Genomic DNA, 14056 nt, shown 5'->3' with positions numbered 1-14056 from the left:
ACATCTCCTTGTATCACATAAAGCGTTTGACAAAGAAAAATGGATTTTGCTTTAAATACTCAGAGCCGCCACAATAACTGATCATATTTTGTAGATTACAATAGGCTTAAAACAACAATAAGACAGGAGCCATGCAGCCTGTTCTGTGTGAGGTTATAAATACCGACTGCAGCTCAGTAACAAATCCTTGCTTTGAATTTATGTAAAACCCATTTTGGGGAAATGAAAAATCTTAATTGAGGGAAGAGAGCAGAAATGCTGAGCTGTAACCTTATCACCCTTCCTGAGAACATTTTCAAGATGTTGGGATATAGTTTCAGCAATCAACTGTTACTGGTGTCTTGTTGTTGTTGTTTTTTAGCTTAATTTTATTTTTTAGTGGCTGAGCATGACTGATAGGTTTCAGATACAGCAACATATTTCTGTTGTTCCTAGTTCTTCCCTGTGATGCCCCCCCAAATTGGGCAATATATTAGATGAATTTAATTTCTCCTCAGAGAAGTCAGATTGTCTGCTCCTTCTTTAATCCTTCTTTAAATAAAGACATCTTCCTGTCTGCAGGGAAGTGTAATACTGGCCTCTGCTAAGCATTGCGGAGTCCTATGAAATGAGCTGGGGGGAAGAGAGTCCTATATCTACTGGTGTAGTGTATAGGGTTTCTTTAGTCAATTTACTAAGCAGCGTGGTTTTGGTTAACTAAATCTTAATGAAAGTGGAAAATTTAAGGCTGGAGAATGGGAGGAAGCCTCAGTATTCCCAGAAATTCCTATGCTGTTTTTCTTCCTCAGAAAGGTTTTGTTAACCTGGTAGCATATTCTGTGTGATATGCTTGTAAAACGTTTTATGACTTCTAGAGGTGGAAAATAATTTAATTCTAGGTATTTCTAAGGCAAGTTCTATATAGTTATTTCTTACAAATACCACGAGATGTCTGTCCCGTGCAATGGAAGTGTATGGTTCCAGAAATTAGATGGAATTAGTTGGTTAGTTGGGATTAGATGATCTTTAAGGTCTCTTCCAATCCAAACCATTCTGTGATTCTGTGAAATGTGTGTGTGCCAGTTCATGAGCTTAGTTTTCATTTGGTGGTCTCATTTCTTACATCATTTTTGAATGAGAAAATTGCTGTAGTATGATCTGAATTTTTAACCTTGAATTAGATTCTAAACCAACGTAGTTCTATTAGGGTAAAAACTGAATTAATGTTTAGATAAATAACATCAAGCCAAATTTCTATTTTGTTAACCTCTTATTTAGAAATTTTATCTGTTTAGAAATAATCTACTTTTTACAAAAATTGCAGGGATTTACATTTAAATTATACTAGCTTACTGTACTAGCTTAAATTCAACTTTAATTTATACTGGCTTGTGAAACATCCCTGCTTATTGTACTCTGCTGAATAAATTGTTGGCAAAAATGATCTATTATAACTTGGTTAAAAAAAATTAATCTGCTTTGGCTAAGTAAATTAAAATACTGGTTTTATGCTTTCCATCTATCCGAATGAACTGAGATTGCAGTGAATATCTGTATGCGCATGAATGCAACAGGTAAAAAGGATTGACTGCATTCTATACAAAAGTTAGATGTTATTGATCTCCTCTAAGTGTGACTTGTTAAAGACTTTGTTCATTGCCATAGTTTTTCTTCTGCAGTGCTTGCTGTGTAGACTAAACTTACTTCAGCCATCGGTGAGTTCAGAACTTAGTTAATTGAGAGCAGAATAAATAGGATCTGTTGATGACAGAGCAAATGTTTTGGTGTGTACAGAACAAGGCTATAACAAATAACCCCATTAATGCTGGGGTTTGGATTTGGTGACATTTAAAATAACCAGTGAGGTGTCTCTGAACGGTTACGTTTGGTACCCTCTGAGGGAATAGGGAAGACCTTTCTGTGGTGGTATTTTTATGTAAGAAGAGAACTGGTAGTCCCATGCTGAAATGAAATAATGCAGGGAGCTTTCAGTATCAATTTTCAATGGAGATCTTGCTAAGTATTTAAATATTGCATTCTTTACAAGCTTTACACATTTTTATAGTATATTTAGTGTGCATTAAAAAGTATGTGTGAGTTTTGGCATAGGTAACTCTTTGTACTTGGATTTAATTTCCTGTGACAGAAAGCAGGCGATACAGCAAGGGCTTGCAAATGGGAAGGTCAGGGAAAGAGAGGGGGAGAATTTAATGTGGGTTGCTGGCCTTGGCATTTGACCGAGAAGTACATTTTAAAAGCCCTTAGCATCTAGCCTTCCATTTTCTGAATTCACAGGTCAGAGATAAAGCCAGGATGAAGGTATTTAAAACAGATCTTTTTTATTTAGTGGAATTACAGCACTACATAGCCTTTTCTCCAGACCACCCACTAGCAAAGGGAGTCCATGTAAAGAGTCAGTTCCCAGAGCTGCCAGTACATCCCTGGTGTCCTGCAGTCCCTGAGCAGTACTGTTGCATTAAATGCAGGTCTTCTATACAAAATGAGAGAGAGAAACTTATTATAGCCAAATTCCCACAGGCGAATGAGAAGTTCAGACAACCCTCTGCAGCAGCATCATAGAGATACTTCAATGTACTCACCGAAGTGGCTTTTCTGTATTTGTGCAGGTAGGTTTGTTTGCAGTGGTGCTGTTTGTAGCAGCGAACTGTTTGGCTCCACATTGGGCATGTGGGAAGTCCGGTGACAGCCACGAAGGTCGCGCCTTGGGACAGGAGGGGGGCACCCTGAGGCTGTTTCAAGGGTTCGTACTTTTCTGTGGTGCTTCAGAGCTGTTGTAAGAAACACACTGAACAATTTGAAAACAGCATTTTTAATACCTTGAACTGCTTCATTGCTATGGTTATTTCTTGCTCGTCATAAATCAGTGACTTTGCTGCAGCTTTCTGAGCAGACAGCAGTATTTGCTGTCCTACCCTGTGCCCAAGGAGGGGACGAGGTACCCACACGCGCAGCTCAGATGCACAAATATGGACCTGCTGCACCAGGAACATGGCTTTTAATCCAGATGCCTTATGGAAATTCAGTAGCTGAACAACACACTGTTGAGCTTTTCTACTGCTGGGAAGCTGGTTTGCATGCAGCCATAAGTCTTTTAATAAAATTAACTGAAATTAATTAGGTAGTTCCTCCATAGCTCTTCTGGCTGTGTAATCCCATGTCACAAGAGCACCGTGTTCAATTCGGCACCAACTGCTCACAGGAGAGGCCCAGATATAAATGAGCAAGTAATCGAAATTACGTTTATCCACTTGAAAGACCAGCTCATCTAGACTAGGTGAAAGTCATTACTGGTGAGCTCTGAAACTGCTGTGCATTTGCCCGTACTAGAAATAGGCAACATTTTGTTAGAAATTTTGTAGCTGGATGCTATGGAGTTCCTGACAAAGTTTGGTAAATAAAGGCAGGAATGCGTAGCTTCTTGGAAACCTGGGTGAGAGTCGTCATTTTGTCTATTTGTGTGTTTTCACCAGAGGGAATCCAGGTTCACTAATGACATCTTTTTATCTGCTCTAATTGGTGAATGGTTAAATTAATATTAAGCTGATAGGTTGTATGTTTAGTAACTGAACATGTTGCTATAAAAATATAAAAGATATAGGAGAAATCTTAGTTGGAGAGCATTTTCTACATCCCTTGTGGTAAAAGTCATGTAGTAGAACAACTCAGAGTCTGTGCACTGATGCTTAGAAGCAAATGCCATGTTTTAGGAGCAGAAGAAATTGTTCAAATCAATGCCACGTCCATTTGTGATTATGGTAGGCTATCATTAGAAGATCTGAGGCCAGAACAAATAAACCCTTCATAAAGAAAAATACTCCTCTAAGTAAAATAACTGTACCGAGGTCAAAGGGCTAACTTTTATATGTAGTTATTATCCATGTAGTTCCGTTTTATGCCTTAGCCTTCATAAATTTACATCGCATACTACTTATAAAAAACATTGTATTGCTGAAAAAGTTGTTAAGTCTGGTGAGACTCAGCTCTAAATATGACTTGAAGTAGGTTTAAATAGCTATTTACTGTTTAAATAGCTACTGGGCTGTGAATCCTTGAGATGTCTCAGCACAGGAGCTATTGGCATTTTGTCATATTTCATTATGATCAATGGACTGCTTTGCAGAGCAAGAATCCCACGTCCCTTGCAGCACATGGCAGTATGCACTGTGCCTTTGGATATGGAAATATGCTGTAAAGCAGATGGACAAATATTGCCACCAGACAACTCCATGACGACAGAAAAAATCCTGCTGCAAAATTGGTCACAGAGCTTTGTGCAATTAAAGGATGTAAATTCTGTGTGAGCAGTAGCAAAAACCAACTGCGTTTGGTTCAGCATTCTGCACCAGTTGCGTTGTGGGGGTACACTTTGTGTCTGATGTAAGAAATACTGTAATGGTAACTATGAAAATGCAAATTTTTGTCATCGGAATGTTGTCAGATATGCTGCACCTTCCTAGGCAGATGGCAGATAGTGGTATTTCTGTAGGACCCTCTGCAGTATCACGTACAAGGTGCATCAGCTCGTCATGGCTTAAGAAGTCAGCGCGTGTGAAGTGGTTCTCCTGTGTGTGAGGTGATGCTCCGCGCTACGGTCCCTTGTGCGCTCTTGGACTGTGGCAATGCGGCAGATTAGTCCCACTCTGGTTGCATGAGAAATCATTTGGTGCAGGTTAGGAATGCTCAGAGAAACACCTGACGCTGACAGGTGGAAAATCATTTGGTTTTGTGTCCGAGCCATTTGTTGGCCTATCACAGTAGCACCACAGGCCCTCCCTCTGAAGTCAGCTTCCTTTTGCCCAGCTCTGTACAACAGCAGAAGGTTCTGATTGCTGCTGGGTAGACAGACGATAAACACATAGGCTCAAAAAAAAAAGCAAGCGTAATGTTTTTTACCCTACAGGGTGTTAATAGCGGCCTGAGAGGAGCGGGTGATGTTGGAAACCAGGTCTCCAGTGCCACAGGCCTTCCTGTCCTGCTGCATGTGTTTAATCTTGCAGTGTTTAATCTTGTTTAATCTTGCTTCTACACATCACATAATGTTTAATCTTGCTTCTACACATCCTGTTTTGTCTGACATTGGCCACATCAATACGTGGACTACATAATTGTAAAGAATTTTGCTCCTCTGTGATATTTATTTATTTTTCTGCTCATTTTTTCAGCACTGATTTTCATAGGCTTTATGATCCTTTAGGTGTGCACTGAGAAATCTACAAAACCCAGCTCCCGGATCTTCCAGCATGAGTTGTGACTAAGTAAGATTTGCATGACTTGACTCATTTCAGATTACTCAGGAGATGTTTGTGGGCTGATTGTAGTTCTCAGTCTTTAACCATGAGCTAAATGCTTTTTTTTGTTTCTCCGATTCCAACTGTTGTAGAAACTAATTGGTTACAGTTTTCTTCCATTTGTATTCTTTTGAGTGCTGATTTTTTTTAAAGCCCTAATACATTTGAATTGCTTTTTCAGGAATAATAGCCTCAGGAAATTTTTAAAGCTATTACTACCATGATCACTAGACCTTTGAAGTTTTCCATCTATCTTATTTGTCATACCTGGCTTCTTTCCTGTCACTGTGGCTCTGCTGCAGTTGTTAAACTGAGCAAGTCATCCCTTCATATTGATCCAGCTTCCTCCTCCCAGTGAGCATCTAATATCTGTACCCTAAGACACTTATTCTGCATGTTTCATTGTAGTGGCCTCTTTTTTTTTTTCCCGCTCTTTTTGTTGTTCAACAATTTTAAAGTTAAATTTCTCTCCTACCATGCTTAGGAAGCCAGCACCTTTTCTGATACATTGATATCTGAACTGTGGCTGTTCACCAGGCTCTCTGTCGTCTTCTTGTTTGGATTCACTGTATTATCATGGATACTTTCCTTTGCTGGATTTGACCTTTATTCTCTCTATTTTTCTTTTTTTCCCCCTTAAAAAAATAAAAAAAATAGATATGCTTCTTTCTGAAGCCAGAATTGTCCATAGCCCTCAGTTTGCCTGTAAAAAAAGTCTTTTTGTTGTGATCATAAATCTCCAATATCTTGTTCCAGTTATTTTGCCTGACAGACATACTCTCATGTTCAGCCCATAGTTAAATAATTCACTTACTTAATTGAAATAAATTGTGGAAAAATATTTTTTTCCCTTTATCCCCGAATTTTATTTTTATATACCTCTTTAGAGACCATTTCATGCTGCAAAAAGTTTTCAGAAAAGCTCACGCCATTTTAAAGTGAATCTACACCAGCTTTTTTTGCCCTATCACCACGTAGTACGGTATTGAGCACCACGTGTGATTACTAAGCTCTGCATCTTTGTTCTTGGCATCACCTTGGCTAGGCAGTGCTGCCTGAAAAAAGCCAGGGCTGTGTGGGTGCTGCAGGGGTGGTGCTCGCTGCACTGTTTGCAGGGCTGGAAAGCCTTGCAGGGCCTGTCATGACCCGTCTCGTGCCCAGTGCAGCACTTTGCTCCGTAGTGAGCCAGACCAAGCAGGGAGGGGAACCAAGGAAAAACCCTTGGCGAGAGGCGTAGGGAAGGCACCTGAACAGAAACGTCTTTTAAAAGAGCAAGGTGGAGATTGGAGTAGTCAAAGGGCTCGCGGGACTGATTTCTGTGGCAGCTCAGGGTGATGTGTGCAGTGGGTTTGTGTGGTTTTGCTTTAGAATAGGGAGCAAACAACAAAGCCCGTAAAGCAGCATGTATTACATAGCTGTGCTGCTCCCTGCAGCTCTCTGAGAGGACCAAGGTGTGTTGTGGGCAGAGCATAATAAATGAAAAGGGTTTTTTAATTACCTGGAGTCAAAAATTCCTCACAATAAGGAGTGGAAAAGGAAATAGTCAAACACTGCTAGAGTGATGGGGAAAGGGAGAGTGCAGATGGGAAAGGGCTATTTCCAGGATTATCCATAGCTGCCTAAGTACAGTTGAATGACAGATGAGTGTGGCTTTCATAACTTGTGGAGCTGGGCTCAGCTCACAGAAAGCTGAGATTTGAGTTATATTGGAAAACTTTTATACCTGAGAAAGCAAAACCACCAGATAACCGTCGGGGATGTCCTTTGTTTTATACACATCATTTAAGAGGAAAAAATACAGCAATAGTAGGAGAGACTTTGTATGCACTGTAAGCAGAAATAATATGATATATCAAAGGGACAAAATAATGGTCATGCCAGAAGGAAGGTGCAAAAGCTGAAGTTTTTATTACTGCAGTACACAGCATTGCTGAGTTTGGTAAATATGGGATGTTTGGAAGAGAATGAGCTGGGACGGTCTTTGGTCAGCCTAAAGAGCTCAGGTTTGTTTCTGCTTTTCTCACTAGACTCCTCTCTCACAGTAAAAGAAGTTATTGTGGAAGGGCAGCAGCAGGAGGAGGTGAAGCAGGAGCAATGGGGAGCAGGTGGCAGCTGGGGGGCCTGCATCAGCCCGTGGCGCAGGGAAGGCCTTGCCGCAGCAGCAGGGCCGCCCAGCTCCGCGAAGTGCCACTCCTCAAAATGGAGGTTTTAAGAGGCCTTTGCAGGCCTGACCTCCTGCTCAGAGCAGCACAATAGTTTCACAGTTTTACTTTTAATGAGAATTGCAGCAGATTCCCCACCTCCCTTTTTTTTTTTTTCAAAAATATTGAGAGTTGGCAATAGAGATTACCTGGCTAATTTAGGTTATTTCTCACTCCTGCCTCATAACTTTAAATTCACTTGCATGGATTGGGAGTGTTCACAGTTTGATCCATTTCATTTTTGTATTTGCAGATTTTAACTTGTAGTTCTTTTCTTTCACATAATAAAAGTCCACTCTCTTCTAGTCCCTTAGAAACCGTTAATTCAGCTGGCCAAACGCCAAAAAAAAAAAAAAAAAAAAAATTCTAAAAAGAAAAACAAAACTTTCTTTTTCCTTTTTTTAGTATACATTTTAGCCATTTGAGCTGCGTATTTTTATTAGTGAAGTGTTGTAATGTGAGGAAACTGAACATTCAGAGTATTTTTTTTGTAGAAAAACATGATTTTAAGGTGCAGCAAGTTGCATTTTTTATATTCTGTGTTTTGGATGCTGGTATGAACATTTTTCAAGAGTTATATGTTGCTTTATAAGGCTTTCTATTTGTTTGCTCATTTCTGAGAGTAAGAAACAGCTTCCCAAATGAGTTATATTCTTACCCAAATTAATTTTGTTGTTGTTTCGTTATTCATAACCAGTTAAAACTATCTAATTGATATAAAATGAACTAATTAATACTGTTTGGGCAGTGGGAACGTGAGTGGGGCGCGCACCTCTGCCCTCGGGCCTAGCGCCACAGGAGGGCTGCGAGCAGCGTGCTGCCAGGCGAGGAGGGCGCTTGGGCTGCTCGGGACACGCGTTCTGGTGAGAAACGCGGCCCTGATGGTGTGGAAGGGGATGTACTTCGTAGCTGCACTGCTCTTGGGAAGTGCTTTTGGAAGTGTTTCTGTGCTCTGCCCCTTTCTACCCGTGGTGTTTATCTCCCCGGCCTGATATCACCGACCGCGCTGTGGCCACATGGCTCGCACTCCCAGTGGTAAGTTGTGGTCTGAGCCACGTTCTGGGCAGCTGTTCATAACCCCACTGTTTATTTTGCTTACTAATGCTTCTGATTTTAAAACAAAACAAAAAAGTTTACTTTTCTGTTACACAGACTTTAACTTTCTTACTCTCAGTTAAGGCTTAGGCCTTAGCTCAAGTAGAGTTGCAGGTTACCTCTGTGCCTGCCTACAGTCTCCCTTTTCTACAGTTTAACATATTTGTAATTTAATATCACATGCTAATTTTACTCTTGAAAAGGCCTTTTCACAGTATGTCTGTCCAGTGTCAGATGCTCAGGGAAAGGTAGGTGAAGCACTAGAAGCAGAAGTTTTTTTTTTTTAATTGCAGAGACTCCTAATGAATCTTATGTACTCCTGCTTTCAACTGTGCTCCAACTATCCAGTTGAGAAATTTATTTACTGTGTGGTATATTGTTGCTGAACTATCCTGTTGTCTTACTTAATCCTCTTAGAATTTAGTACTTGTAGTTGAATTAGAGACAGGCAAATTCATGTCAAAAAGAAGAACTTCCTTGAGAAATGAAGTCTTCCTCACACTGCATCAACGTGGTAGCTAGGAGCCTGGAAGTCAGTAACAAAGCTCTTCCCTGAATTCTTCCTGAGAAAAAGAGGTATTAAAGGGATCTGTCTCTTTATCTGTTGTCTAAAAATCAAGAGATTTTGTTTCTCTATGCCTTTTTTAAGATTTTTTTTTTCTGAAGTAAAATGCAATATTGGTGCTCAGAAATACACAGCTTGTGGCATAAAGGTAGATTTATCTTTATTACATATCAAATAGTTTCTGCTTTTTTCAGTTTCTCTTTTCTGTGTTTTAAAGGGGTGTGCCATTTTCTAAAACTTTTGTCCTTTTCACCTTTATTAAATGCAATAAAATTGTGAGGAAAGAAAAAATTATCGGTAAAGGGAATAAGGATTGTTTTTTCTTGTCATGGTGATATATAGCTGAGTACTGATAATGTAACAAGCTTGATCCTTTCTCTGTTTGTCTCCAAATTTTTCTAAAATTGCAAACTGCCTGTCCTGGTTTTGACTGTGATAGAGTTAATTGCCTTCATAGTAGCTGGTATGGTACTGTGCTTTAGATTTAGGATGAAAATAATGTTGAAATCACCTCTTCTGGGAGGAGGGGCTGAGCGAGCTGGGCCTGCTCAGCCTGGAGAAGTGGAGGCTCAGGGTATCTCACAGATGTCTATGAATCCCTGAAGGCAGGGTGCACAGAGGATGGAGCCAGGCCCTGCTCAGCAGTGCCCTGTGCCAGGACTAGAGGCAGTGGGCACAAACTGGAGCACAGGAGGTTTAATCTGAACACCAGGCAGCACTTCTGTGCTGTGCAGGTGTCGGAGCCCTGCACAGGTTGCCAGAGAGGCTGTGGAGTCTCCTCCATGGACGTCTCCAAAAGCCGCCTGGGCAAGCAGCTCTGGGTGGCCCTGCTGGAGCAGGAGTTGGACCAGATGAAATCCTGACGTCCCTTCCAACCTCAGCCATCCTGTGATTCTGTGAAATGTTTGGCAGCTAACTTAAACATAAATTTGATGCGATAGCATCATACAGCAAGAGAGGGAGCATGACACAGAGGAGGTAAGGGAACAAATAAACTAGTGTCAGGAATGAATAAGTCATCATTGCAGTGCCAAGAGAAGCTGTGCTGCTCTTTGCAGCTCAAACCATTTCATATGCTGCTCATATCTTATTTTCAGTCGGGTGTCATGGGCCTTAGATCCTTTATACTCCTGGCTCCAAAAGCCTGGAGGTCGACCTTGGGTACTTCCAGTGCCTTCTCCGGAGGCTTCAGCTGGGGCCATGCTCCTGGCTCTGCTATAAAGTACATTTCTCACATCTTCTTGCATTAGCAATATCATGGGCTGTGCAAGGAGAATAAGTCATTTTGGCTTTTATCACTTACATATTTGCTGACATATTCACTCCTCATCTAGGCAGGCTATTTTTTAGTCACAATCACAACCGTGATTCATGCCGATACGATGTGGTATCTCAGCTATCTGTATTCTTAACACGTGTCAGCCAACGTTGTAAGAAATAGCTGTTCCACTTTACAGATGAGTAAGCAAAGGCTGAGTAAGTGGAAGTGCGGACTAACAGGAAGGTATTCCTGGTTCCAGGTGTGAGACCTGTGACTGACCCCTTTTGTGTTTTGCATTTAACAATTTCTAACTAAAGCTTCAGGAATGCTCTTTCTTTTTTTCTAAATCAGTATTGAAGAGAATTTCAACTGTAACAACAGCATTCTGTTATCTTCTATTTAGGTTTATAATTAACCTGGGCTTGGAAAGATGTCATTCAAGGATGCCAGCTTTGTCACTAGAAAGTAAATAAACCTGAGTATGGGATTATGATGTCTCACCTTGCAAGGCAAAGACTTTGCATCTCTTCTAAAGTTTAATTCATTACTCTTTGCCTTCCTGGGCTGTGGGCAGTGAGACTCTTTGGCAGCTGTTTGCTTTCCAGTAAATTTAGAAATAATTCAGTGAGCTTCTAGTGGAAAGTGAAGGCTTCTGACATGCCTGAGGCTTCTGTAATCCTCTGGTGCTACAAATCAAAGCGACCTTGCAATGCCACGCGGATGCGAGCATGCCAGGAAGGAGGAGTACCCGGCTCACTGCTGCGTGGGAAGAGAGATCAGGCTACGTCGATGCCTTCCTGTTCGGTTGCAACCTAATTGTTTGGGGAATTGGGAGAGCCATAAATAAAAGAGATTAAATTCTGCTGTTGAGACAGAGGTTTGGTTTTAAAAAATCACAAGTTCAAGAATGGTCATGCCTGTGTGCAAAATGGCTGTATGTTTCTGGGACAAATGATTACAATTTGTAGATAATTTGGAGCCTATGACTGCTGGTGAGCCCTGACTGAAGATGCTGAAGTTGTTCTTTTGTTGTGACTTCATTTTGGGCTCCATGGTAGCTGTCCCCAGCTCTAGTTTTTCCTTACTTTGGACTCTCTGTACCCTTTGTGAATGCATGCTGCCGCAACCACTGCTGGCTGTATGCAGTCTTCTGAAGGTGGGCTCTTCTTGTAAGCCTCAAACAAACACCAGGTAGCATCTGGGCACAGTGCTTTAGGGGAATGACATGACGTGGAGTGGCTGGTTATGCCAATTTACCCATCACAGTGACCAGCAGCATTGCCCAGGTAGCTTTTTTCTTGTACAGGTCTGTGCATCCTCTCCAACCCAGTAAAACATTAAACTGAATAGCGTTTATAACAATCTTTCTAAGGATGTGGTAAAGACATTTCTGAAGGTGTTGACTGAGGTTAAAGGGGTAGGGATGTGGAGAAGGAGAGGGAAGACATTGTAGGACATAATTATTTCTTTGTTTTTAGGAAACATGTTTAAATTGTTATTGAATATATTAAATATATTATTAATTTTCTTGTAGAAAATGTCTTTCTAGTTATAAATTGGTAGCAGAATCATTTATGAAATCTGTGTTTTATTTAAAGCTTCTCTGTATTGTACTGCAGCTTCCTAAAACAGTTGAATTGCACAGAAAGCAGTACCCTTCCAAGAAAGACCCAACCAATCCCCCAGCGTGGGTTCCTGGAGGAGGAGCCCGGCGAGGGATGGTTGAGGAAGTGGGTAAATCGACAGCTCAACTCCTCTGTTTCACAGGGTCATCCTTGGTAGCATAGTTCTGCAAATGGTGCTGAGGGTCAAGGAACTGACCATCGCTCTAGTGGTGTGTCCTCCCGAGACGCAGCTGGTGTTTGCAAGGGGGTATTTCCATGGCAGCATGAAGTTGTTTTGACAAGTCAAGCATATGCTATAAGATGTGGGACAGACATCGTCTTTCTGGTCAGGCAGTCATGGCAATATGATTTCTGATCTCTGGAATCTAACAATAAAATGGCCTTTTAGGGAGGTTTGTGCAACAAAAGCAAAACCTGACTTACGGCTGTTTTCGTGAGTAGTTGTAATGAATCCAGGTTTGCAACGTAATGTAAGATCTCAGAGGAGATTCTGTAAAGGGCCATGAAATTAGCCTGGTTATCTCTGGTGCAAGGAACACTTACGTTACAGCAACTTCCGAAAGGCCCAAAGACGACTGGCGCCTCAGTGCATCAAGCGCTGCACAAAGAAAGGAGCCCCTCGCCTACAGAACTCTCCTCATGGGCTTGTTTCTTTACTGGGGTATTTTTAACAGATTGCCCAGTGCTCCAATTGGGTAACCTCCAGGTGTCTTTGTAGCAGGCATGTTTAAAACATAGTCTAAATAAAAGCCAGACTTTCAAAAAGCTGTTGCATGCCTTTAGGCATCTTGTTTTAATGCAATCCAGTATCTACATTTCTGTTCTACCATAGGACTGGGAAAGAATGTCCATAGTACAGACCTTCCTAATAATGTCTTGAAATTACTTCTGAACAGGCAGGTCTGTTAGCGTGTCTGCTCCTGAATCACCTAAATACTTGAGAGTGCAAATCACTCTGTCCCATCAGTTATGGACATCTTAATGTTTTTCTCAGTGTAAAATATTCACATTGTTTTTAAGTGCTGGAAGAAATGTTTGTGACTCCTGAAAGCACGAGGAACTGGCATTCTATTGATATGAATTTCCTTGTTTAAAATGTTTCCTCGTGCAGTTCATATATTACCCATTATTTTAGAAATATCTTTCAGTCCTTTTGGCCAAACGCTGCAAAATAAGAAGCAGATATAAGCTGAGAGAGCCAGGAGCAGCACCAGTTTCTCTTGGCATTGAATGTTTGTGCTCCAGACTGGGTATACTGGTCATGCTGTTTGCTCACACATAAGTCTAAGTGCCCCTGGTCGGATTAATGATGACACCAGCATTACTGACTCACAGTCTAACTCATATTAGTGAAGCTTTCTTCATGTTTAATTATGATTTTAATGAGTTTTGTGTTTCTGAGGCCTTCAGTGCTCTTCACAATCTTTTTGGGCTTTAAAAGTCTTCAAGAGTAAGTTTATATTACTATTATCAAGTAAAATGCTACTTTATGGCACTGGGGATGAAAGAGATGTGCAGATGAGGATCTTTCTGTTAATTCTTTGATCTTTTAAGGTGTTTGTTTAGAAGATTTGTGCTTCTTGCCATGATCGTGTTTGCCCATCAGTCACTCTCCATAACACGCACTTTGATTAAAGGTGGCAGTCACCCGGCCAGGGTAGTTATCATATTTATCACCCAGACAACTGACGTGCTGCATTGTTTCCTCTGCTCTGCCTGGCCTCTTCCTATAGATTGCCTGCACCTAGCTTGTGTGATAGCTTCCCCATACTAACGTGCAGAGCAGAGATGCTGCCGTAGGTTGGATAAGCCAGTGTTTTAGCTAAAATATGCAACTCTGTACAAAGAGCAGAGACGGAACAAATGGTGAAACAGTGAAGACAGGCATCTCCTAAGAATTAATGAGAGGTGGATTTTCAAGGTGTATCTTTTAAGAATGTAAATCCTGACCTTTACATCTGTGGTGGTTTTCTTTTGTTTGTTTGTTTGTTTGTTTGTTTTGCTGTAAGTAGGACTTGCCT

General features: G+C 41.0%; 1 protein-coding gene across 1 annotated transcript in view; it reads left to right on the top strand.

The window, feature by feature from the left end:
* Window positions 1-14056, top strand: part of LOC106033457 (uncharacterized) — a 321304-nt gene that overhangs the window by 194431 nt on the left and 112817 nt on the right. Inside the window, exon 7 of the mRNA XM_066977945.1 lies at window positions 12030-12140. Within this exon, the coding sequence (XP_066834046.1) occupies window positions 12030-12140 (111 nt within the window). The remainder of the gene's footprint in view (window positions 1-12029; window positions 12141-14056) is intronic.

This window comes from Anser cygnoides, chromosome 15 (genome assembly GCF_040182565.1).
Source record: "Anser cygnoides isolate HZ-2024a breed goose chromosome 15, Taihu_goose_T2T_genome, whole genome shotgun sequence".
In the NCBI taxonomy this organism is placed as follows: Eukaryota; Metazoa; Chordata; class Aves; order Anseriformes; family Anatidae; genus Anser; species Anser cygnoides.
This window is presented reverse-complemented; position numbering and strand designations above follow the sequence as displayed.